The sequence below is a fragment of the Pseudoliparis swirei genome, chromosome 10 (genome assembly GCF_029220125.1).
Source record: "Pseudoliparis swirei isolate HS2019 ecotype Mariana Trench chromosome 10, NWPU_hadal_v1, whole genome shotgun sequence".
In the NCBI taxonomy this organism is placed as follows: Eukaryota; Metazoa; Chordata; class Actinopteri; order Perciformes; family Liparidae; genus Pseudoliparis; species Pseudoliparis swirei.
In genome coordinates, this window is record NC_079397.1 from 13,707,722 (window position 1) to 13,734,590 (window position 26,869).

General features: G+C 44.0%; 2 protein-coding genes and 2 non-coding genes across 10 annotated transcripts in view; all 4 read right to left on the reverse strand.

The window, feature by feature from the left end:
- Positions 1-1,081, reverse strand: part of wnt5b (wingless-type MMTV integration site family, member 5b) — a 74,915-nt gene extending 73,834 nt beyond the window's left edge. For all 3 annotated transcript variants that reach the window (XM_056425001.1, XM_056425002.1, XM_056425000.1), the window contains exon 1: positions 1,060-1,081. The gene's annotated coding sequence lies outside the window, so the exon portion shown is untranslated. The remainder of the gene's footprint in view (positions 1-1,059) is intronic.
- A 713-nt stretch (positions 1,082-1,794) lies between these two features.
- Positions 1,795-1,905, reverse strand: trnal-caa (transfer RNA leucine (anticodon CAA)). Its single transcript has 2 exons — positions 1,868-1,905; positions 1,795-1,840 (listed from the first exon to the last, which is right to left on the reverse strand). It is a non-coding gene; the product is annotated as a tRNA-Leu (tRNA).
- Positions 1,906-4,942: 3,037 nt separating this feature from the next.
- trnal-caa (transfer RNA leucine (anticodon CAA)) lies at positions 4,943-5,053 on the reverse strand. The gene is made up of 2 exons: positions 5,016-5,053; positions 4,943-4,988 (listed from the first exon to the last, which is right to left on the reverse strand). It is a non-coding gene; the product is annotated as a tRNA-Leu (tRNA).
- A 3,514-nt stretch (positions 5,054-8,567) lies between these two features.
- LOC130200590 (ELKS/Rab6-interacting/CAST family member 1-like) overlaps positions 8,568-26,869 on the reverse strand; it is a 111,576-nt gene continuing 93,274 nt past the window's right edge. For 3 of the 5 annotated variants that reach the window (XM_056424995.1, XM_056424996.1, XM_056424994.1), the window contains 2 exons: positions 25,161-25,346; positions 8,568-10,432 (listed from right to left, as the gene is read on the reverse strand). In XM_056424995.1, the coding sequence (XP_056280970.1) occupies positions 10,295-10,432; positions 25,161-25,346 (324 nt within the window). In that variant the 3' untranslated portion in view covers positions 8,568-10,294. Of the gene's footprint in view, positions 10,433-25,160; positions 25,347-26,869 lie in introns of those variants that run through there. The other 2 variants (XR_008833041.1, XR_008833040.1) reach the window with 1 other exon arrangement.

A 26,869-nucleotide genomic window follows, 5' to 3' on the forward strand; every position in this document is an offset into this window, starting at 1 on the left:
ATACTCAAAGCTTTTTGGTCCCGTTAACTGAATCCATCTTCAAAGTATTTACATTGTATTCAGAAACATCCTGTCAATAAATAAAAGTGGATAATTTAAAACACACGCCACTAAAATAAGAACGATACGTTATCGTCACAATCCACATATGCTTATATATATAGGAACACATTAATATATAGAGCGCCTACCATCTGATAGATGTCAGCTTTTCACTCAAAATGTGGAGATCCTCCTTCCTCGTGTTTACAGTACTTGTCCAAATGAAGAAAAGGGACTTGTTCCTCCCAGAGTTCAGTGTCAGTGTGCAGTTAGGATGCCGTACAGCCTCTTCTGGCCCGGACGGAGGCCGGCAGAGCAACCTCTCTGAGCTGAGAGAAACATTTGTGCAACATTTCGACCAAAATAGTCCTGGTCTTCACCGCAACGCAAGAGGGCTGCCTTCATTTAGGCCGATGGGGTTGGCAGATCACACACACACACACACACACACACACACACACATATACATACATACACAGAGCATTTCACCACTGTCATAATGGAGCCAAAGTCATGAAATAAGGCCATTCTGTATAAGTAGACTTTGACAACGGAAACATTGTGGGGACCAAACGTCTACAAGATCAAATGGAGCAGCCCAGTGGACCAAGTTTGAACCAACTTTTTTTTCTTCTTCTCCTTCCACATCAGATGTGTGTGTGTCCTGTTCAGGATGTACAAAGCGACTCAACAGTTCAAGAGTTCAAGAAATCTCCCATCAAAACTCATGAAAACGTAATAAACGTCTTATAACTGTCAGCATAAAGATGATAGAGCCGAAAACACGGACAGGAAATATTACATGCACACATTAAACTATCATAAAGTGGAAATAAATGTGTGTATCTTAGACACATCATTGAGAGGTGCATCATACCTCACAAATAAGTAATTAAGTAATCACCGATTACTGCGAGTGTGTCTGCAAACATCATGTGGATGTTTGTACTCTGTGGAGTCACTTTGAAAACTTTTTAAAAATTCATTAATACAATGTAATGTGATGTTAGTTATTACCTGTTCTGCTGTGTTCGATGGAGTCCAGTTGTTGCTCAGCTCTCCAAGAAAAGTGTGTCCTCCCACCAGCGCTCAAGTCCGAAAAGTGTGTCTCTCTGTCCGGCAGGGAAAGTACAGACAAGTCGGTGGTTTTATTAAAAGGAGCCCTCGCAGAGCGCTCACTGGCTGATACAGACACACATTCTTCTGGGTGTCACATTCAATGTGTTTTTTTCCCCGCTGCTCGATCACCTTCACGGAGGAATACCTCGTACGGCTCTTTGCGCGAGCGCAACGCAGCCGCGGACCTGTCAGGACGCAGCAATGTCCGAACGTGTCATCTGTAGAAATGTAGAAGTAGAGGCAGAGATGAGTGGCACGCGCTCCCCGTTGCGTGCGTCTGTGCGCGCGGTGTCCTCATCAACAGGTGTCGGAAATAAAGTGAGACTTCTTCACGGCCATCACACGTTTCCAAACCCTCTCCAAACTTAATTACGCACCCAGGGAAAAGGAGGCGGTGGGAGGGAGCTCTCCAAAGTTATTTTTTTCTTCTTTTATGCATCGAGGAAACACGAGCGAGAAGTTGGAGACGGAGTGAGACGAAAGAAGTTCACCGCGCTGCTCCGCCGGCGCCGTGTGACCGCTCTCTAAAGTGCTCGCCTGGTGGGCAGAGGCAAAGGCTTTCACGTTGAAACAAGAGGAAATACATGTGTGTGTTTCTGTGTCGACCAGAAAACGCGGAAAAAAAAAAAATGCTGTCAGAAGTGGGATTTGAACCCACGCCTCCAGTTGGAGACCAGAAGCCTCTTTGCTGAGGAAGGAGTCAACCCTTGAGTCTGGCGCCTTAGACCGCTCGGCCATCCTGACAACGCTGAGCAACGAGCCCGCTGTACACACTAAAACCTTGTTCACTGACTATTTGCTTTTCATTGCGACACATTCTGCTCGATGATTTGCGAATTGTTTATTTTGTAATATTATTTACAACACACTCTTGAATGACCTTGAGGATCCATTGATGCTTGCAGACATCCCATCTTCTCATATATCGAGCACTGAGGCACACAACACACACACACACACACACACACACACACACACACACATTTACTCCCCTTCCCTAATTACCGAGTCCCAAGCGACAAGACACTCAAGCAACACTCCAGTGTTTGGTTAAAGAAAAGGTATTCCTCTCCCGTTAGAGGGCAGACAGAGGCAAAGGAAGAAGAAATAACAATGGGAAAAGGGCGACTTCTTCCTGAGAAACAAATCCATATTTTGGGTAAAACCAACTGCTTCAGCACATTTAACCACTTTTAAAAACACAATTCCCAGCCATGAACCACAAAGAGCAATATAATCCTGAGAGAGGTGAAGAGAACGTTTGTGTCCTGACTGAGATGGAGAGAAGAGAAGGACCAGAAGTGGACGTGGTAGACGGGGAGGGAGGAGGAAGAGAGGTAATCTCTCTCTAATGGCCAACTTGTTGACAGCAACACTTTTCACCACCTCTATCTCCAGCTCTAACGTGACTATACACCCCCCCCGCAACCCTCCCCCACTTCCTCGGGTTTTATCAGCCCGGCTGTCAGTCTGCTCCACCGCTCAGGTGGGTCTCAGACTTTTAAAACCATAAAAAGCGCCGAGGCCAACCGGAGACATCACCACCAGAGACGACCTTGACGTGTGCTGCCAGACGGGGACGAAATGCCTCCCTCGGTTCTGTCTGCCCTTTACTCACCATAACGATGTTTGTGAAGGTTTTTTATGATGTCTGATGATGATGTTCTTTTATTGCAAGTTTCCTTTTTGCGGATGTTTTTGTCGATTCCGACGATGTTGCTCGATTAATCACGGATACATTTTTTAAAATCAAAAACATGTTTTCGTTGTTTTTTTTGACGATGAATGAACAGGAAGTTTTTGCCTTTGGGATGAATGTGTGTGGAACAAACTGACTGTTTCTAGATGGAGCCGAGTTCAAAAGGTCAGCATGAAGTGTCAAGATGTCTTCTGATTTATGGATGTCTTATTACCAAACAGGAGAAAACACACACAAGCTGCTCCATGAAACCAGCCGCCCATAATTAACAGATAAAGTCATATTATACGATACTCAAAGCTTTTTGGTCCCGTTAACTGAATCCATCTTCAAAGTATTTACATTGTATTCAGAAACATCCTGTCAATAAATAAAAGTGGATAATTTAAAACACACGCCACTAAAATAAGAACGATACTTTATCGTCACAATCCACATATGCTTATATATATAGGAACACATTAATATATAGAGCGCCTACCATCTGATAGATGTCAGCTTTTCACTCAAAATGTGGAGATCCTCCTTCCTCGTGTTTACAGTACTTGTCCAAATGAAGAAAAGGGACTTGTTCCTCCCAGAGTTCAGTGTCAGTGTGCAGTTAGGATGCCGTACAGCCTCTTCTGGCCCGGACGGAGGCCGGCAGAGCAACCTCTCTGAGCTGAGAGAAACATTTGTGCAACATTTCGACCAAAATAGTCCTGGTCTTCACCGCAACGCAAGAGGGCTGCCTTCATTTAGGCCGATGGGGTTGGCAGATCACACACACACACACACACACACACACACACATATACATACATACACAGAGCATTTCACCACTGTCATAATGGAGCCAAAGTCATGAAATAAGGCCATTCTGTATAAGTAGACTTTGACAACGGAAACATTGTGGGGACCAAACGTCTACAAGATCAAATGGAGCAGCCCAGTGGACCAAGTTTGAACCAACTTTTTTTTTCTTCTCCTTCCACATCTGATGTGTGTGTGTCCTGTTCAGGATGTACAAAGCGACTCAACAGTTCAAGAGTTCAAGAAATCTCCCATCAAAACTCATGAAAGAGTAATACACGTCTTATAACTGTCAGCATAAAGATGATAGAGCCGAAAACACGGACAGGAAATATTACATGCACACATTAAACTATCATAAAGTGGAAATAAATGTGTGTATCTTAGACACATCATTGAGAGGTGCATCATACCTCACAAATAAGTAATTAAGTAATCACCGATTACTGCGAGTGTGTCTGCAAACATCATGCCGATGTTTGTACTCTGTGGAGTCACTTTGAAAACTTTTTAAAAATTCATTAATACAATGTAATGTGATGTTAGTTATTACCTGTTCTGCTGTGTTCGATGGAGTCCAGTTGTTGCTCAGCTCTCCAAGAAAAGTGTGTCCTCCCACCAGCGCTCAAGTCCGAAAAGTGTGTCTCTCTGTCCGGCAGGGAAAGTACAGACAAGTCGGTGGTTTTATTAAAAAGGGAGCCCCCCTCGCAGAGCGCTCACTGGCTGATACAGACACACATTCTTCTGGGTGTCACATTGAATGTGTTTTTTCCCCGCTGCTCGATCACCTTCACGGAGGAATACCTCGTACGGCTCTTTGCGCGAGCGCAACGCAGCCGCGGACCTGTCAGGACGCAGCAATGTCCGAACGTGTCATCTGTAGAAATGTAGAAGTAGAGGCAGAGATGAGTGGCACGCGCTCCCCGTTGCGTGCGTCTGTGCGCGCGGTGTCCTCAGCAACAGGTGTCGGAAATAAAGTGAGATTTCTTCACGGCTATCACACGTTTCCAAACCCTCTCCAAACTTAATTACGCAGCCAGGGAAAAGGAGGCGGTGGGAGGGAGCTCTCCAAAGTTATTTTTTTTCTTTTATGCATCGAGGAAACACGAGCGAGAAGTTGGAGACGGAGTGAGACGAAAGAAGTTCACCGCGCTGCTCCGCCGGCGCCGTGTGACCGCTCTCTAAAGTGCTCGCCTGGTGGGCAGAGGCAAAGGCTTTCACGTTGAAACAAGAGGAAATACATGTGTGTGTTTCTGTGTGGACCAGAAAACGCGGAGAAAAAAAAAATGCTGTCAGAAGTGGGATTTGAACCCACGCCTCCAGTTGGAGACCAGAAGCCTCTTTGCTGAGGAAGGAGTCAACCCTTGAGTCTGGCGCCTTAGACCGCTCGGCCATCCTGACAACGCTGAGCAACGAGGCCGCTGTACACACTAAAACCTTGTTCACTGACTATTTGCTTTTCATTGCGACACATTCTGCTCGATGGTTTGCGAATTGTTTATTTTGTAATATTATTTAAAGGGACAGTTCACCACAAAATATAAAATACACACTGTCCCTCTTATCTGTAGTGCAAGCATGGTGCTGGCATGGTAATGGTGTGACTTGCCTTATTTTAAAGATATAAGCCATATATATGTCTGCTGCTCACCAATATAATGGGACAATAATGCACTCAGCTAAATAATACGAAAATTAATATGAAAATTACACATTTTGTAGTCCTTTTAAGCCATTCTGTGTGTTTCCGGGATTTGGCTCAGAGTGTATTGTGAAGTAAATGTGCACCTGAACCTGAGGAAGGCATTGACCCTTAAACCTGGCAGATTGAACCTCTCGGTCATCCAGACAAATGACGGATGAGGTCGATGTGGTCTTTTCAAAACTGGCTTTGGTTGCATTAGACGGTGAAGCGCCGTATAAATCACCAAGAACTTGAATCTATGCGTCCCTATCACTCGCTGGGACATGGCAGCTTGGGGAGACATTTTCTGAGAAAGCAATAAAAGTCGGAGGAATGCACAGCCGGAGGAGGAACAGAAGATAAGGAGCATGTCTTCTCTGTTGCTGGATGTTTGGACTGTCTGAGGCTAACAGCTTATTTTAGGAGCTCCACTCCTTTCACATTGCTTTTATTTCCTCTCCAAACATGTTCCTACTCCTCACTGCCTCCTTCTGTCCCTTCCATCTTGTCTGTTCTCTCCATCCACCGCTCCCTCCCTCTTCCCTCCATTCATCCCACCGACAAATCAGTAATTCATTTACTTTACAAATATGAGAGAAAATATGGTGCACAAAGAGCAAACATCCAAAACTAACAGGCAACACGTTTATAAGCACAACTGAACTCATTAATGATTAAGCTTGAAAACATGTAACACAGACTGAGAGAGTGTGTTTTAAGTTGAGCTGATGTTTGTTTTGGTCTCGGCTCTCCCTCTCCTCTCTCTGTTTTCTCTTTCTCTCCATCACCCTCTCCTTCTTTTTCTTTGCACTCATGTGTGATGTGATGTGTGATGATTGAAACCACATCTACCCAAAGCCAATGCAAGCCCTCCCCACTTCCTCTGCAGTCACTCCATTTTATATTCCTCCTCTCGTGTGTGTCGGTCCTCCTCTGAGGAACAGCGTGGACGGAAAGACTGGACGTCGACGTTTAACTGCACACGCGCTCACGTTATCTCAAGGACATCTGTGTGTTGTGTGTGTCGTGAACCCCCAAATCAGCAGGATCCTATCCACGCTCAGTGTCTGCAAAGAGAGGTGGTGTGTGTGTGTGTGTGTGTGTGTTTGAACCAACTCCAAAAGGAGAAACACATCATTTTAATTCCAGAATACACCAGTGTAATATATAATAATGGCAATAATGGATCAAACACTTAATTTTGTCACAGAAAAGTTGCCCAAGTATTGAAACGTGTCGGCTACTGTGTCCCACTTCTGTTCATAACTATATTATACTAGATACAATTGTATGATAATTTTGTTATCATATAAAGCTTTTTTTTCAGCTACTATATGAAACAATCTATACTTTACATGTTGTGTTTGAATCTATTCATTGTTACGACTGTAAAGCATGTCAATAATAAGCACGTTGTAGACATTATACCTGTTGGCAGCACACTCTGCAGTATACAACACAAACTTAAAAAAGAGACAAATTAAAAATTAAATGATTCAAACAAAACTTGGTAAAACTATTTGTTTCACAGTAATATGTTGCAGTTCCTCCGTGTGCTTCGTATAAAACACTGTGCGACAGCAGTGTCCATCACCACGCACAACTCAAGGGGATTCATCTAAATCATCCACTATGTTTTGAGGAAATGTATTCTCAACATGTCGTTCTCTGACACAGTTGTGGTGTCTAAGTATGCTCGGCCTTTTCTTGTGTTGCTCTGTGAACAGAGTCTGAGCCGTGAGTTACGGCAGAGAGAGACAAGACGATGAAATGATGTCTGGTGCTCAGTCGGTTCTGTCTCCACTCTTTCCGACCGCTCTCTCCCTCCCGCTCTCTCTTTCCCCATCACATAAATCAGGCAGTCATACATGCGTAACTCTTCCTCCTCTTCCCCCTCCTCTTTCTTGCCGCATCCATTCCCTTCTGTCTCCCTCCACTGGCTTTTATTAGGACAGTGGAGGGAGGAAGCAGAACTGATCCTTCTGCGCGAACCCATGGTACCGGCACGCCGGACGGAGCGTCGCCACATGTGAAGGTAAACATTGGCACACATGCTACGTTTACAGACTGCCAGGCAGTTGACTCTGAGGCGTTTTATTGTGTGAAAAAACCCATGAAGTTTCCACTCGGCTTGAACATTCTTCAAGTCGAATGTCGTGTCAAGGTGAAGGTTCAAGGTCAGTCGAGCTGGGTATAGGTCTGAGAAACCAGATCTTCTCGTTGAATGGACGCATTACATGGAGCGGCTGCCATATGCCAGATGCAAACACTAAGGAAGTGTGTGTGTGTGTTTCCTGTGTTGTTATCACTACATTCACGCTTATAACACAGAGACATGCACAAACCTTTTTTTTTTAACATATTCAAATCTTTCCTTGTTTCCATTATTTTTCAGCACCAAACACATGTTTAAATCACAGCTGTTGACGGGAGCAGCAGCAAAACACATGTTAGCCACCTTAAAGAGAGGCCCACCTATACCCGCTATATTCAGCGTGTTCTCACTGCTTCAGGCTGTTGTCAGGCTGCTGTCGGGCTGCTCTTTCTGGCGGGGACCGAAACCGGCTGAAAGGTACTGGAGCCCGGGGTCACCGCACCGGTCCACGGCGTTCCTCCTGTGCTGGAACTCCTTTCTGTTTCTTCAAGGTGAGGGTGGGCTGACCGCCATCTCCGTACTATCCCTTTAAGACAATAGCAATGGTATGGCTTGACTTTGTGTGTGTGTTTGTTTTTATAACCCGGTGGGGTCCACCACCTGACATATCACTCACACCGTGGGGACCGATTTTCACCTTCAAGGTGAGGGTGGACTGACCGCCATCTCCGTACTATCCCTTTAAGACAATGGCAATGATATGGCTTGACTTTGTGTGTGTGTGTGCGTGTGCGTGTCTGCATGTGTGTACTGGAACCGGATGAGGCCTATGGAACAATGTCATTATTATGGGCGGATAGGAAAATAAACCACCAGTGACAAGATAAGAAGCACAGTTTAGAGTGAGAGAGAGAGAGAGATAGAGGAGGGAGGTAAAAGGAAAGGAGGGGAAGCAGAGGTCAGAAGTAAGGAAATGAAACAAAAGGAGAGGTGTTCAAAGCTCTTTATCTTTTTGTTCTCAAAGTCAAAAGATCCAAAGCATAACAAATGGGTGCCGGCCTCTCTCGTATCTGACAAACACTCCTCACTGAGTGAAGGTGTGTGTGTGTGTGTGTGTGTGAGGAATAACCAGACAATTGAAGGGATTTCTTTTTAATGGCTTATTTCTCTTGCATTCGTCTTCCAGCCTGTACATGTCCTTCAAACAAGAATCCTTACACCACAAAATAAAGACAAATCCAGATTTTATTCCATTCTTTGCATTTCCAATCCACAACAAAGTCCCGGTGAGTCCCAGTCGTCACCGTTGCACAACCTTATCAGGATAAAACAGACGACACAAAACCGGATTCACAACACGAGCTCACATCTGATGGAGTTTCGTTTCAAAATAAGAACTCTTCATGATCACTGGAGCCATGGGCATGTACTATTATGGAATGAAACTCCTCCTTACACCCATTTGGGCTTTTTCAATACACATCTTAGGTGTTCAGAAAGCCTTTTATGATGGTGTAACATCTGATCTGAGTGCAGTGTGAATCCCCATCTTTAGGCTTCGTCTCCACCGGGTATTTCTCTTAAGGGAGCAGCGGCAACCAGTTGCTCGTGGCCAGTCCCAGTTTCAGCTCCCACCACAGAATGAGACTAAAAACAAACTGTAGGAGGAGCTCTTGAAGTCAAGTTGAAACAATTGGAGCCTCACGGACGTTCCCAATCACAGCCCCCCTGTCCAGAACTGACCGGTGGTTACTTCCACATCACAACAAAAGAAAAAAACATGGAACATACCAACCAAAACATGACACTATTTTCAATTAAACAAGATATGTGTTTTATATATATATATATATTACCAAAAGAAAAATATAGCAGTTATTTTATATTACCTTCCTCTCGTGGAAAAAAAAGATGCTTCAAGAAGGGAAAATGAACTCCATGATGACTCAAGGTGAGGGATTGTCTGAACACCTCATTTCATCTCCACGTGTGTGTTTGAATAAAGGGAGTATTGCGATATATATTGTGGCGTGTGCCTTTCAGCAATAACGGGAAACAAGAAACAAAAGTGTCCCGGCCCCTGGACTGAAGCGGCTCATTAAAGTTCTCTCTTTACAATATACACAACGATCGAGACGTTACTGCTGGAGGAAACCGCCAGTTGAGACGTTTCATCAGGAAAAGAAAATCCCCCAACAAGACAAAAAAAGAAACTCGAAGTTAAAAAGATAGCAGCAAATGATGTAAAGAATCAAAGGCAGCTGAAATAAACACACTTATGAATCTGAAGCAATCAAATAACATCGTGGCAACAGCGTGTAAGTCTGGCGTCAGAATCAACCTGACGAGCTCGAATCACTTTCACCCTTTTTTTCTACATGTTGAAAATCCCATGAAGTACATCAAGTCACTTGAACAAGTCTGCTGATTGGCTGGGAGGACACAAGATGGCCGCCGCGAATCGTCACAGATGGCGAGAGCGGTGAAGGCTCCTTCTGTTTCGGAGTAGTTCGGAAAAAAATACTTGTTCAACGTTTTAAAAACGTGAACAATCTCCTATGAACTTGCATGCCATCAAAGCACTACACTGACACATGGACACTGTTCCCCCAGCTGGCACTGTGTGTTGAGAATGAGACTAAAAGACACATTGGAAGGATATTTTTAAGTAATGGCGTGTTTTTTTAATACGAAAGATTAGATGAAGAAGAGCAGGTGTGATTTAATTTGTGTAGCAGTTAGTAACGATTATTATTCTGGGCATTTGGGGACGTCTAATGGTCCTCTTTGTGTTTCTAATTAATATATGTGTACGCTTATGTGTGTTTCCCTCAGTGTGTGTGTGTGTGTGTGTGTGTGTGTGTCAGCAGCTGTCCTCCAGAGCGTTGACCACTTGTTCCAAAATGTCGGGGCATCCATCGGCGATCTGCTGCAGGACCTGATTGGCGTACTCCTGGAGCTCCGCCCCCTCCCTCTCACACAGCACTAACTCCGCCTCCAACTAAGAGAGAGAAAGAAACAAAGACAAAGGGAATTAAATAATGTTTTTTTTTTTTTTTTAAACCAGCGTCTTGCAACACAGCCAACAGGGAATTTAAATTGTTGTAATTTAGGGAAATATGTTTATTAACTTTCTTGAATGAGAAGATTGATGCCAGTCTGAAAAGTGTTATATTAGCATAACGACTGAAAAGAAAGAGAAACAGTCTTAAGGTAACAAACTCTACTGTGTTAAAGTGCTTCTTGGTTAAGGACCGAACTTATTCCCTAAAAAAAAAAATCACAATTTTGTTTTTGCACATTGCTTTTTACACAGTTAAACACATGATGTGATATATGATATATATAATACTAGTGAGCTTTCAATGTGTTGGTTGGACCTTTGTACAGAGCCAGGCCGACAGCGGTATGCTCAGCTAACAGGCTGCAGGTTTATATTTAATGAACACAGATGAAAACAAATACCAGTGAGATTTTTACTTTCTCTTGAAGTATCATCTTTAAATTCCACGTTTCACAAGCAAACCGGACATGAAATAAAAATTCCATAAAGTTTAAACCCCGATATCACAGGCAGGAAGACCGACTCTCCCCCTCGTCCTGTGGATGACAGGGAGCATGTTTAAGGTGACACACACACACACACACACACACACACACGCGCATATCAGACTGCAATCTGGAAACACCAGTGTAGTTCTTTCTGACCATCCAGGCTGGAACATTTCTGTGAGGGAGCGCTGATGTTATTTTCTTTGGCTGCCGTCGAGCTGAGACGCCAAACCGAACGGACTTAATGACCAATACATCTGAATCAATAAGAGCGCCGCTTAAACAGTCATGTAACACAAGCCCACATTAATGTTGGTGTGTGTGTGAGGCCTGGGTCAGATATTGGCAAAATATTGCCTTGTTAAGTCTTATCCTCTTCCCTCCGCTCTCATCTCTTCGCCAGCACATCCCAGTGGTATCTTTTATTACAGCGGTTTTATTCATGTGTAAAACTGCTGTACGTAATAATACCTTTCATAATTCATAACAATTTGCCCAATAAATCACATATGAATATAGTACCGTCTCCATATATTATGCTGCTACGTTATTTTTTAGAGAGTATGTGACAATGTTCTGAATAAGTTAATATACTTCAACACTGTATTTATTGTTTATATGGATTTACAGCAGGTCGTTACAGATCTGCTCCAGCCATTAAAAATATGCCCCAACTTGATTATAACCTATATTTATACACTGATTGATCAATTTGTCAATAAAGATGAATTGCATGTTGGATTGTATAGTACAACACAATGTAATCAATACATAAACAATAATACAAACACACTGATCATGCAATAATTTTTTGTTTTCCCCCTGTATATTTAGTATTAGTATTAAGTTTTTAGTATTTAGTTTTGTGTTTTATAATTATTTTTATTAATGCTCTGATGTGCACCGCTGCTGTGATTTTTGAAATTTCCCCACTGTGGGACGAATAAAGGAATATATCATATCATATCATAAGACCGATTCATTTCCTGAATATGTACATTATTTATTAACACACATGTTATAATCTCCTTGTCGTCCGTCCTGAGCTCACGTGTGTGTTGGTCACATGAAGCCTGATCAACAGCACTTTGCAAAAACTATTTTGGAAAGACAGGAGGAGACAGAGGAGATCATTGAGGGAGAAGGGAACGCCGAGTGAGTGAACGAGGAGGTGAAGGGGTGCGAGAGAGGCAATGAGGCTCGACCACAGTGTGTGAGTTTGCAATACTTTACGATTCATGATACACAAACATCCCCGGGCCAATATCCTCATGTGTGTTTGCATATGGTTTAACTTAATGACTCTGCATTTGAGTTGCAATCCTCCAGAAAAACACGGCAGTAAAGATTAGATGGTGGGACGATTGAGAAGAGATAAATGGTTTAGTGTGTGTGTGTGTGTGTGTCTTAGGCTCTCGGAATGGCGCGGCCTTGACCTTAACCAGAGCGACGCTTGAAAGGGGCATTGAAAAATCAAGATTAAATGGGTTGATACTGCCATATTCATAAAACGGGATTATATACACTGAAAATGGAAGACATGATCAGTTGCAGCACCGTCTGCTTCATCCATAACTCACAGGTCACAATATGTGATCGGAGCAGTTTGAATGAAGTAATCAATAAGGGATGTTGGCGTTTATCTGGCCTGCGTTACACTAATGAATCACATGGCGCTGCCATTCTTCACATCAGCATCCGATGGCTTTGAGGTTTTAAGGACCTCGATATCTGCTGTAAAACACAGATTTAGAATCTTTTGTAATTTTTTCCATTCTTCATCACATTCATGGTGTGCCCAGGTCCCGACCCACAGGTTGAGAACCACTGACCTCAGCTACTTACTGTCGAGTCAGTGGCCGGACCCTCGAGAAGAAGCAGTTTGAAAGCTCCTTCAAAGGTTTGATTTGAGATACTGTGGTTAAACTTCGACACGCTTAAAGCTGGCCCTCGTGGACGAACAGAGTCTCCACATGCTGCAATCTCGACAGTTACCCTGATGGGGAAGATATTCTCTGAACTAATATAAATAATGGCCAAAACTAGAAAAATGTGTCACAGTTTTACCCTGAAAGTAATCATAATGTAATCCTCCGTCAGCACGCTGCAGAGTCATACACTTCCTCTCTTGCTACATTCACTCCCTAACTCATGTGTGACCCGGAGGAATTCAATATAAACAATGTTGTTACAGTTTTTAGTTATGAGGTGCACGTTTGGGATGTTCACGTCTCATGCAGTCACAGTGCGTGTGGTCAGGGAGAAGTGGGCTGCGTGCCAGATTCACGACTTCTGGAGGAGAGAGTGTGTGTGTGTGTGTGTGTGTGTGTATTCATTTCATTGCGAGTGTTTGTGGTATGGTGTGTGTGTGTGTTTGATTGCAAGTGTTTGTGGTAAGGCGTGTGTGTGTGTGTGTTTAGGAGATACATTAGTGTAGGTGCCAGTGGTTTGGGTGTTTGACGTGATTGGTGTGTGTGTGTGTGTGTGTGTGAGTGCATGGCATGATGCTAAAGTGTATGTTGCAAGCTCAAGTTCTGATTTAGTGAGTGACAAAGAATTGTGGGAACCAGAGAGATAAACTGAGCGAAAGGATAAGAAGTGTGTGCGTGTGTGTGTGTGCATGTAAGTGTGTGTGTGTGTGTGAAATCCACTGTGAGAGAGAGAGGGTTTGTTGAAGATGATTTTTACTGCAGCCATTAAAGGTCCATTATCGTAATGGATCATTATCTGCCTTATCAGGGGTTGTGGAGGCACACACACACACACACACACACACACACACATGCTCCCCCCCCCTCCACACACAGAAACACACACACACACAGGTTATCAGCTTTAAAGTGAGCATGAGGGTAACGTGTGTGTGCGTACACACTGACCCCTGGACACACATCGCAGGGCTTGAACCTCTCTGCGGAGGAATGCTAATGTTTTCAGAAGAACCGTAACTCAGCAGAGAGAGATAGAGTCGGAGAGATTAAAAGAGAGAGAGGGCGACAAACGGGTAGCGGTCCACACACACGATGTATCTGGAGTGCATGAGCCCGTCCTCCTGCAGACACACTTCTTACACACGTGACCGCTTCTTTTCCACGGACAGATGAGCGTGAGGCCAAGAGGTCCGGCCGTATCTGTCGGACAGAAGACGTCCCTTTGTTTCGACTGATTGAGGGGAAATGATGATGTTCTACGATGACATCATCAGTTCCAGTCCCTCGTCTCCAGACATGAGGGCTGCTCAGTGAGGCCCACTGACCCACTTCCACCGATGTAACCGAAGGCTGTACAAATAATCTTGTTAATGTTGGATCACAAATGTAGCAATGGGCTCGAATGATTTGACATTCACATTGTTACCGCAATGCAATTACCATTATGGATATTATTATATATGATTACATTTATTGGAAAAATTAGGTCAGGGACCAAAAATGTACTTTTCAGTTTTGCGTGTGATTTGAGCAACGGTGTGAGAACTCATACATTCTCTGCTGAACTGTGAGCAGCCCCATTCATACGGCCAATCCCCCCCCCCCCCCAAAATAATATTTCCACAATAAAAAAATCTGCTATATATAAATACATTTCCTCCAATCTTAACCAACGTTGGTAAAAATAATATTTGTTTGACAATTAATTGTTAAATAGCATTTAAATATTCCAAAATGTGTTCCATTAACTTCCGCGTTTGGCTGAACATTAGCACGTGAAAGGTAAAAGAACAAAGAGCAACGCTGCTCGGTGGGAAACGTGGAGGCGAGGAAAACATTAAACTGAGGGTGAAAAGGTGGAGAGCGTTTCTGGAAAAAATAAAAAAGAACTTTATGAAAGACTTTTACTGAAACAAAACCAGCAGCAAGACACGGGGAACGGAGAGGGTGAGGGACGCAGGAAAAGTCTGCGAGGCAAAGTTTGACCGAATATTCCGCAGCAAGAGCACCGAGTTGAACGAGTAAAGATAAGATCAGGAGGTTTGAAAAGGCTCCAGACGCCTCGACAGCGGCCCTGAGCAGCGCTAAAGAAACACCATTATGAATAAGAGCAAAGGGATAAAGTATAATTGGCCTATATTGTCTCTCTCCCTGTCTCTATTCAAACCATTAGGCTCTTACAAGCTTACACTGTATGCAATCTGCTTTATAAGTTGACTGCGTCAAGCCCAAGTGGGCCCGAGCCATGTGACCTAAAGTGTGTGAAGGAGTGTGTGTGTGCTCCGTAGTCCGGGCAGCTCATCTTTAAATGCTGGCTAACGAGCTGTAGTGGGAATCGAGCTGAGGACTTGCACCTGAAAGTGCTCCTGGAGGACTGAGCGATGCTGCACTCCTCGAGCACGAGCAGCTGGAGACGGAGTGCGGGGCAATAGAACATAACTTAGTCATTCATTCAAGACGCCAAAACGACTGTAGGAACATATTCATATTTAGAAATGTGGCCTATGAGAGCAGTTAGTTAAGAGGGGATAGATTATTAAACCACCATCCTGTGCCTTGCTCATGAGCAAGGGAAGTGTACATCTCCCCACCTTTTATTAATGTCTGTGAGCTTAAATCTATAATTTCTATTCTCTGACATTTACTTTAGCACTTATTATCGCGTATGCTAAATACAGAGTTTATAGAGAAGATTATAGGGCATATAGAAAATGACTTAAGCTGTAAACTGGCCCTGTAGGAGCACCTACACAAGGCGGGTCTCACAACACTAACGACTGCAGAAATAAACAGACTCCAACGTTGACTGCGTATAGGTGTAACCTCCCAGAGGGACAATCTGGAGAAACAACAACTGGTACACAGTGTTTCAGTTGTTTAAGAAATAAAAAGGAAAACAAAACAGTCTCCATGCGAGACAAAAGGAAGCTTGAGGTTCTTCTAAAAACAGCTGACCCAAAGATAGATATCAGAAGTCTCGATGGTTTATCTGGATCTAGACTGAGCTGCATATGGAGACATAACTGAGGGAAAGAGATATGAAGTACACTTACAGGCTGCGGATGCAAAATGTGCAGCATGTTCAAACCAACACAGATTTTCAATATTTTTGTTAAACATTTTTTTTTTTTTACAAACTATTTTACTATCCTATAAAAAGCTCCCCGTCCCTGCGGTTTGCTCATGTTGACCGTAACATAATCGGAGCCAAACCATGAACTCACCTGCGTTTATATCATTTTAATATAATATTTAAATAAATACAAAAGATCGGAGGCAGGGTAGAGAAAAAAAAATGGTGTCTTGCATAATACAGCAATCGTATAACCTGCCGGTAACGGCTGTTATTGTGGTTAAGGGAGCCGTAGTCTCCAAAACGATCGTTAAAACACATTTACGAATTCATTAATATTAAGACGTATAATAAAATGTAAAAAAGCAGGTCGTAAGAAACAAGACGACCGACCATTCAGTTTACACAACCAGTTTCTATTCCACCGATTTCTTTTAATCCCACTAATATTCTCCTCCTGATTACTTGCATGGCATTACTGCATTTTGAAGTGCGTAAAAGTCTCGAGGTTTGTTAGCTGTCCATGAAGGAACAACTGAGGAGAAATACGTGAATGACATGACATCACGGAGATTTAACAGCAGATTTAATCACTTGCTTGTTTTTCCATTATAGACAACAGAGCACCGAGAGACGGAAAGGTAGAGGATGGGAGAGCAAGGCGGCGAGCTGAGAGAGTGTGACAGCGAGATTGACCCAGAGTGAGTGACACAAGCAAAGGAGAGACGGAGTGGGAGAAACCGAGAAAGAAGACAGAAAGAAAGGAAAAGAACGAGAGAAAAGAAAATCAAGAAGAGGGGCAAGAGAGAGTGATGACCAGAGACAGAGGGAGAGATCAAGGAAGGACGGACAGAAAAAAAGATAAATGCATGTAAAAGAAGAGGTCGACTGGGAAAGCCATTAAGCCTGGATTCAATAAATCTGCATACAAACCCAGCAGTCCGTCTGTAATGACCAGTGAAGGCCTGTGTGTGTGTGTGTGTGTGTCGTTGGGAAATGGGCACTGAGATTGTACATGTGGGTCTGACTGTCTCTCCCTTTGTGTGTGTTTCTTTGTGTGTGTTCCCGGTGTGTGTGCCTAATGGAGGACCTCAGCGTCGTATTTAGAGAGAAAACAATCATGCTTGGAGCAGGAAGCAGAGCGGCCTAATGAAAGCCGAGAGACCCCCAGACCACAGCGCGGCACAAATGGATGGGTCTGGCTCTCTGCTCGAGACAAACCCCCCAAACCTCCCTACTCCACCTCCTCCACCCTCTTCCCTCCACTCCACCCTTACAATTTCTATTGGGTGCCGGAGCAAACAGGCAGTAGATTGCTTGCTCAGTTCAAGAAAATACAGTATTATAGAGTATTATAGGACTCTTTATTAATACAAGGTTGGGCTTGATACTTAAAATCTTCCTTTATACGCTTTCTTTTTCCTTTTTATGCTTCAATAGCCACAGAAATGTAAATATTTAAGTGACATTGAAGAGAGTTAGGACGTGACTAAACTGGAAGATGTTCCCGCGATAAATAAACCCTGCTCATCACATTTAAATGGAACACAAATTATTGTTACATTTATTAAACAATCTGTTGCATTGTTTAATAAAAAGCTCTCGATTCACTTCAACATGAAGGGTTAAAACATGCATTTTGTTCAAAATCTGCAGACCGATGCAGTGTTGTGGTTGATGTGCTGACATAATATATTTTTCCCCACAACTGGGTGCTTTTGTTTTCATTGCACACATCGTATCGTATCTTCTGTTTCTGTTTCATATAATGAGAAACATGAAAACCAGAGATGGCAACTCCAGGACTTTTGTCATGGAAACATGTTCCGGCGAGCGCACCTACATCAAATAATAATAATAACCATTTTGTATTATCACCAGGGCTGTTGAAGTCACATTCACAGAGACACACATTCAGCCTATCTCTACAATTGCAATACAGTATTCACCTTCTATCTGTGATGTTTAAATTCCAGCTCCGCCCCTTCCTGTTCCTGTTTCTCCTGTCAATCAGAATGTACCCAATCGGTGACCTTGGACCTGCGAGGGCTCGTCACACACACACACAGAAACACACAGTTTCTTTGTAGTCTGCCAGTCGGCACAGGGCATCAGCTGGACACAATGATTGAGTTTCGGTTATATTTGAAACCTAAAAAGTTGTATTTTAAAAAGCAAGGCAAGACAAGCTTTATGCATATAATGTTTCAGAAGTGTATTTGAACTATTTTGTCAGATTTGCCTTACTCTAGAGGAATTACTATTGCACTGATTTCCAGAGCAGCATTTAAAGTCACCAGCGGCATACTGGTGTTGTTTTCCTGCTTTGGAGGTTTGTTGTAAAGTCATTTGATTCCCTTTGCTTGACTGAACAGCTGCCAGGCCCTGTGAGACAGCCTGTCGTATAACTTTTAAAATACATGTACGGCAAGCCAAAGAGAAAATACGCATTCCCTTCGTTCGTTTGGAGATCGGGCAACAACAATGACATTTGACGTCTGTAAATGCGCGGCACTTTCCTCCATTACAGTGACTTACACAGTTGTAAATATGTGGACTCAATTTTCACTGAGGTTTCTGCAGCTTGAGTTGGCTCAGGGACATGCAGTCATTCCCAGGGAGCAGTCCTTGCTTTCGCAGATACAGAGGGTCATGGGCTGACAATTCATACAGGTTTCATAAGAGCAGCGATATAAAGTCTGACTCAGCCAATAACACTTCATGTTTTTTTTAAAAACAATGCCAAACTCACGCAAAAGTGCGTGTGCATAGACGCAAACACACACACTTGTGGTTTCATGCATACAATAAAATGTTATAGCTTTTGACGTACGTGTATGCGTACACAAACTATCACGGGGTGTGGTGGGGCAAAGCTTGGACACAAAGGAAACAGGCAGGAGTCCAGATAAAGCGAAACAAAAAATCTCTTTTTACTGAGGAAAAGTCAAACAAGGAACTCAGGCGAGGAGGCGAAGTCACACAAGAGATTAACTCCAACAATCTGGCAGGGGGCACAAGGGAAAGAATGGGAGTATATACAAGGGGGGAACCACAGGTGTGGGGCATAAGCAATCAGGGAGGCAGAGGAGTGGCTGATGGCAGGTGAAGGGAATCAACAATCAACAGACACACAGAGCACGAACAGGGTGTTTGTTATACCGTCGCACTTCAGGCCAGAGAGAGAGAGCGAGAGAGAGCGAGAGAGAGACTTCCTGTGTGTGTGGAATATGTTGCCAGTGGTCATTAGAGATGTCATTGAGCCATACAGGTTATTATTTTGACTATGGCACAGAAAACAGCTCTTTTAGTAAAACCTAACTTTTGGTATCAGTGTTACTTTTGAAGTTCAGCTGAGGTTAAAGAGAGACCGAGAAACACGGGAACACACGACAGAGCTGGTACCTTTCAATACCAGTCCATGTTAAGTAACTATTAGTACAGAAGATACACAAGAAAAGATGTACTGAATATGTCATGTCCTGCTTTGGAAGGTCAAACTTTTTTGGACTATGAAAGAAGTAGGCCAACACTGAGACATTTTACAAAAGGGGTTAATGTGTGCTGTAAATACTTAGTCGTGTGTACTCAATGAATGGTATGTGTGTGTGTCATTTGAATGTATGGCTGTGTGTACCAAATGAAAACACCATTTCGTGAACAGTTAGGAGATTTGATGGCAAAGAGTCGTCTTGCAAAGGGAGTGTCGGGTTTAGTATTTTGCGTGTGAGGTTTCCAGTTTAGTGTGAGCAGCTCTGAGAAAGCCGTTATTGTTTTGAGAGACGCGTGTGTGTTCACAATGGTGGAGAAATCTTTTGACCAGTTGACAGTGTTGTGGTCGATGTGCTGACGTATCTTCTATTTCATTTTTGCCACAACAGTTTGCCTTCGTTTGTATCGTGTATTGCATCTTCTGTTTCGTTGACTGAGAAACAAACTGAAACACGTTGAGGAAAACTCACTCCTCACTTTTGCGGTTTTGAAAATGTGTCAGTTGACATCTTTTCTTACACTGCATCCTTAAAAACACAGTATGGGGATAGTTTTCTATCTTTTACAAGATGTTGGAGTTTAGTTTTTTAAGAACTGTCAGACCTGCCTACAGTCGTGCGGTGAGTTTATCTTCTGAGAACAGGAAGCGGGGATTGCCCCCCCGAGGCCCGAGTTCACTGCTGAAGCTCCTGAAGGGTTTCTCGCTCTTGACCAGTTATCTGTACTGGGAGCTGCCCTGTTGATAAAGGCTAACTTGTTCTCTCCCACCGCCCTTTCCTCTAACATGTGAGCCACGCCACTTTGTCGGCCTTGCTCCAGTTTACCAGAAAACAGGAGAGTTACTTTAGACACCGTGTTCGTATAATGTCTGAGCAGACTGTCAGGTACACAAGCCTCAGATGGTCATTCATGTTAATACACGTGTGGGCGTGGAATCGGTAGGTTTCCGTGTGTGTGTGCGTGCTTGTATCTGTCCATGTGTGTTTTACATGCTATTTTAGTATGATCCTAATGGCTTTACAGAGTGCCAGGCATTTTAACAGAGCCAGAGAGAGGCTTGTAAAACACACACACGCACACACACACACACACTCGCCACAAGACAGAGAAGAGAGGCTGGCACACTGGCACATGGCCGCCTGGAGGGAGTCTGTGTGCATTAAGAGGGTCAGCCAGGGCGATGGTGACACATGATGAGGGAAAACGAGAAACGCGGGCCTCAATGAAAGACAGGCAGTGTGTGTCTGTGATTGTGTGGAGGCCGGGTCGGGTCCAAAGCAGACACATGGCGCCGAGTGGCACTGCCCGGGTACAGTGAGGCAGAAATACTCAAACTGTGATGTCTTTAACCCTCCTGTTACCTTAGGGTCAATTTGACCCCAGGCTATTTGTCAAACATATAAGAAATATCAACTTTTTTTATATATGTAAAGGGCTATTTAGGTAGTCAACAAACAAACATAAAGTACCTCACACTTAAACTTGGGAAACAATATTAATTCTAATAATTTTCTGGAGGTTTTAATTGCTGGGGTCAAATTGACCCCGAGGGTAAAATATGTCAGTAAATATAAAGGTAACAGGAGGGTTAAACATTGAATGGGGTCAAATTGACCCTAAGGCAACAGGAGGGTTAAGGAAACATCACCAAAAAGTGAGATGGTGAGAGTAAAAGGTAATGCTGATGGAGGCACTTAAGAGGAAACGTAAGGAAAAGAGGAACGGTCTTCCTTAGGGGAGAAGAAAAAAGGCTGAAGAATGAACGGAGCTGAGAGAGTGAAGGCAGCAAAGAACGTGATGAAGAGAGTTTTTATCCAAAAGCCCAAACCTTAGAATTAAAGTCCCGGCGTTGCTCTTCAACCATTCAAATGAACTTTGACAGAACACTTCAACGAGCACTCTCTAAATGAACTTAAATGTGTTGGTTTTATATCTCATTTTGATTTTTTTTTACAATAATCACACAAGTACATTGGATTCAATCTATTGTCACAGGTACACAGGCAAAAAAATTTATTCTCTGTCACGCCATTCACAATGACTACAATTCCCAAACCTTAGCTAAACTTAACCAGCCCTAATCCAGCTAATCAGAGTAGGAGTCATGATCAATGTTGTCCTTTTCCAACGTTGCAACTCAATACTATGCAATGCTAACTTACCTTCAAAGAAGCGTGCGATCAAATGTGCAGAAGGCACCGATACACACACTGGAGCATGCCGTGACGTCGGTTCACAGTAATGTGGAAGTGATTCGTGTTGGAGAGATCAGCCTTTTTTGGGATCTTTGTTTTGTCTCCGTTGTAAATTGAGCATAGTTTGGTTTAAATGTTTTTCATATTTGAAAATGTTTTTCAAAAATTCCTCAAAGGTAGGAATGAAATACGGCCGGGGAGTTGGTTGGTCGTCTCAAAGCACTTTGTCTTGTGAGATAAGCGTTCACAGCGGCCTGCCCACGTGATTACTTTTAATCCAGACTACGTTTTTCTTAAAGAAATGTGGCTCAGTGGCCTCCAGACCACAGATTACTGTCTGCATTGAGGCTCTCTTCCCTGTCTTCATCTCTTGATTCTCTTTGTCCTTTTAAGACACGACCGGTTCGGAAATCCTCTCCGGCTCCGTGGTTGTCGGACTCGGTCCACCGAGAGCCACCCTGCGGCGGGGAAGAAAATGGCGCAATCGAATCAAGCGGAAGACTTGCTCTTCTATCAATCTCTCCTCTCCTCCTTCTCTTCCTCTATCTCTGCAGCCAAAAGCTCGTTCTACCTGACCAAAATTCAGTCTTCCTTCTCTAACCCCAAAAAACTCTTCTCTATCTTTTCCAACCTCCTTGATCCCCTGTCCCCTCCTCCTTCCACCCTTTTGCCGAGCCACTTTGTCGACTACTTTACAAACAAGATAGACGACATACGCTCCTCCTTTACAAATCCATCTTCTATCACCTCACCAACACTAACTTCTTCATCCCCTCTCTTCCTCTTTCACCCCTTGTCTCCCAATAAAGTTCTTAGCTTGGTGACCTCCGCCCGACCGACCACCTGCGCCTTGACCCCGTCCGTCTCCCATTCTCCAGGCTATTGCTCCTGACCTTCTGACCTTCCTCACCCATCTTATTAACAGCTCCCTCTCAACTGGCTGTTTCCTAACTCTCTGAAGGAGGCGAGAGTCAACCCTCTCCTGAAGAAACCCACGCCGACCTCTGAAGTCAGCAACTACAGACCGGTCTCTCTTCTTCCTTTTCTCTCCAAAACTCTGGAGCGAGCTATCTTGAGCCAAGTGTCCTCCTATCTCCACAGTAACAACCTTCTTGACCCTCACCAGTCTGGATTCAAGGCCGGCCACTCGACAGAGACGGCCCTCCTTGCTGTCTCTGAGCAGCTTCACACTGCTAGAGCAGCCTCTCTCCTCTGTCCTTATCCTTCTCGACCTTTCTGCAGCATTTGACACCGTGAACCACCAGATCCTGATCTCTTCTCTTCAGGACCTGGGGATCTCAGGCACTGCACTCGCTCTTTCTCTTCCTACCTTAAAGACCGCACCTACGGGTAACTTGGAGAGGATCTGTGTCTGATCCTTGTCCTCTCACTACTGGGGTTCCTCAAGGCTCCGTCCTGGGTCCCCTCCTCTTCTCTCTGTATACAAATTCTCTCGGCTCTGTCATTCGTCGCATGGCTTCTCCTACCATAGCTATGCCGATGACACCCAACTGATCTTCTCGTTTCCACCGTCCGAAACACAGGTGGCGGCACGAATCTCTGCCTGTCTGACTGACATCTCTCAGTGGATGTCTGCTCACCACCTGAAGATCAACCCTGACAAGACTGAGCTACTATTCCTTCCAGGGAAAGGCAGTCACACCCACGACCTGACTATCACCTTCAACAGCTCTGTGTTGGCCCCTACCCGGACTGCCAGGAACCTCGGGGTGACACTCGACAGTCAACTCTAGTGACGGCCAACATCGCTGCGACGACGCGTTCCTGTAGGTACATGCTGCACAACATCAGGAGAATACGTCCTCTTCTTACTCAGAAGGCGGCGCAGGTTCTGATCCAGGCTCTGGTCATTTCACGCCTCGACTACTGCAACTCCCTCCTGGCTGGTCTACCTGCTAAGGCCATCCGACCCCTGCAGCTCATCCAGAATGCAGCAGCTCGACTGGTCTTCAGCCTCCCACCCACACCACTCCGCCTCCGCCTCTCCACTGGTTACCGTGGCTGCTATCCGCTTCAAAACACTGGTCCTGGCGTGCTCTGACCCGGATCGGGCCCGTCTACATCCGGGATATGGTCACACCGCCACACCCACGTTCGCTCCCTCCGGGCAACAGCCAATCGACTTGTGACTACTGCACCTCGAGCTAATCACTCGAAATCCAGACTGTTTGCTGTCCTGGCTCCTCAGTGGTGGAACGAGCTCCCCACTGACATCAGGACAGCAGAAAGTCTCTACATCTTCCGTCGGAGACTGAAAACACACCTTTTCCGACTATATCTGGATTAAAACACAGATTAGCACTTCAGTGGCACTTAGATAGCACTTACTTATGGTACTTTTGTAGTTCGACTATGTTGAGGAAATGTTACTTCCTGTATTCTTGTTGTTCTTAGTTTGTACTCTAGGTTGAAATGCACTTATTGTAAGTCGCTTTGGATAAAAGCGTCTGCTAAATGACATGTAATGTAATGTAATGATGAGAAGTGCGTCGAGTAATTGTCCCTCTGTGAAAGTCCCCCACACCATTTCTCTGTGCCTTTAAAGTACACAGGGATTAAACGATCTCTTAATTCAGTGTATTCAGTTTATTTAAAGTGACACCACACCGTACCGTGCTATATTTGAAGCACTCAGACAAACAGACATTTCCCAGCATTAAGACATACAATCGGGCTTTCATGAGGACTGTAGGAAACTAGTCCTGCTGTACCCCAACCACACACTCTGTCACACGGCTCTGTGAGTATGTGTGTCTAGAGTTACCGTTTCTCAATGTATACCACATGTAGTGACCGTGTATTGCCTGATACGTTTTCAATATGGAGGTAAAGGACGAGCGAAAGAGAGAGAGAGACTTGGAGAAGCCATACCGCAAAAAAAATTGTATTTAATAATATAGACCTCATATTCAATATCTGAAAACACAAGGGGTTACCATGACAATGGAGCTCCATCAAGGCGAGCAGTCAGGCCAACTTTCCCTCAGCCTCACCTTTCTGTATCCTCACGTCCCTTTCATTTGCTCTCCTCCCACTCTTAGATGACAACTCTTTCGACAGTTAAATAGTAAATAAGCCTCCTCGCTCCTCTCCGCGCTCCACACGTGAACCGACCGTCCTCCTGCTGCCAAAAGCTCAAAGCAGAGTTTACTCCCTGTAAAATAAAACGTCTGAAACGGTATTTGTTCTGCGGCCAGCAGCTTGTCGTCAGGTGAACCCGCCGGAGTAAATCGTTTCAATAATGTCAAAGGCAGCGCCAGAAACCTGCCAGACCGACCAGTGTGCGACACACACACACAACCACAGTTACAGGGACGCGCACAACGCCACACACACTCGCGCATCATCACATCACACAAGCTCACAAACACACACGGTCGCTGATTTTAGGATTTCATAAACTGTGGGTTATTCCATTGCAACGTTTCCCCCTCATGTTTTAGACGTACACACAGACATTCTCACCTGTTCCTGTGTCATGCTGTGCACCTGCGTATGCCAGGAGGCGGAGTCAGAGCGGTGATAGGCGGGGGGCGGGGCGAAGTCCTGCAGTATGATTGGGTCTCGTTCCTGACACAGAGAGGTCAGGTGGCCGATGTACAGCTTCAGTTTACTGCGATTCTGATTGAGATCCAGGAGAGGAGAGAGAATCTGGAGAAGGATAGAGTGATGGGGGACAAGAATGAGAGGGAATCATTTTATTATACACAAAATGCAGGGCAATGCTGCCTATATAATTTTTTAAGATATTTTACCAGATTAGAAACAGACAACGTCTTACAACAATTATATTGACCTGAGTATAAAAATGTATGCTCGACCATAAAGGGGAGAGAGGAATAAAGAAATAGACATTTAACTAATTAATTCACCGTAATGCAAAACAGTCATTCAATATTGGAGTACTTGAGTTTACTTCACAGAGAGCTGCAAATTAAAATGTCAAACTTTCATCATCACGAATCATCAGAATTTTGCGCGGTCAGGTGTTTTTTTGTGTGTTCTATAAATATGAAATGTTATATTTGGGACACAAAGCCAAACGAGCATTAGAGTTGGGCAAATTCAAGCACATCGGATAAGGCATGAAAACAGACATGAAAATGGAGAGATGACAGAGGATGGGATGTTTTTTAAAGAGTCACAAAACGTCAAAAAGGAGCCTTTTAAATACTGTGAGAAGAAGTCTGACGACTCTCAAACCCCTGATGAAGGCACATTTCTTCAATTTTTTTCATTTGCACGATGTGAAAGCTGCTATTTCAAAAACTATTCTAAATGAAACCTTTAAGGTGAAGCATATTCAGCTGTGCTAACTACATTTCTCTGCTTCTTCCGACCGAGGCTTTTATCGACACAGACCAAAAACTGAAGTCAACTAACTGTAATCAGTGCAAATTAATTTCTCCAGTGTATTTAGAGAATTCATCCAGTTGACAGCGTTGAATCTGATTCCCACGTTTAACGTTTAGCGTGACTGTGGGAATGAGAGTCCCCCCCCCCCCAAGAGACACAGACACTCACAGATAAGACACACAGACAAACTGTTCGCCTCGGGAATTGAAGGATTTAAGTGCAGAGAAAGCATGTTAAGAGGGCTGTCAGCTTGTATGTGTGTGCCGGTAAAGGATCTTCAGTCCCGGCGGGGTCTGTCCGCACCCTGTGATGCATATGCTCATCATCACTCAGCACACACACAATCACAGGCTTCACGGGAGGGTCCGTTCAGTCTCTCTCTGCTCTCCGCCTCGTGCTCATTGCCGTTCTCTCTTTACCGTTTACCGGATGATGCAACAGTTGCAAATGTCTCATATGTTTTGACTTTTGTGTTCTTGATGCATTTAATTCAGACAGAACGCATCGGAGTCATCCGGCAAAATACTTGTTTGCACTGACTCTCTGTCAGTATGAATCATGTCATGTTTAAAAATAATACTTGCCTGCAGGTATTTGTTGAAACTGTCCATCAGAAGCCTCCAGCCTAGTTCAAGCACTGCTCTAAATGACTGAAATAAGTATTTCAACTGCATGTCGCCATACTGACGCTCCCTGCCACTTCAGCTCACTGGTTTGAATAAAAAAACAGGCATGGGTTGAATTTACAACAGATTACTATTATGGAGACACCTCTTTTCGCTTTGGTGGCCACTTTGCGTAGATTAAATAGCAAAATA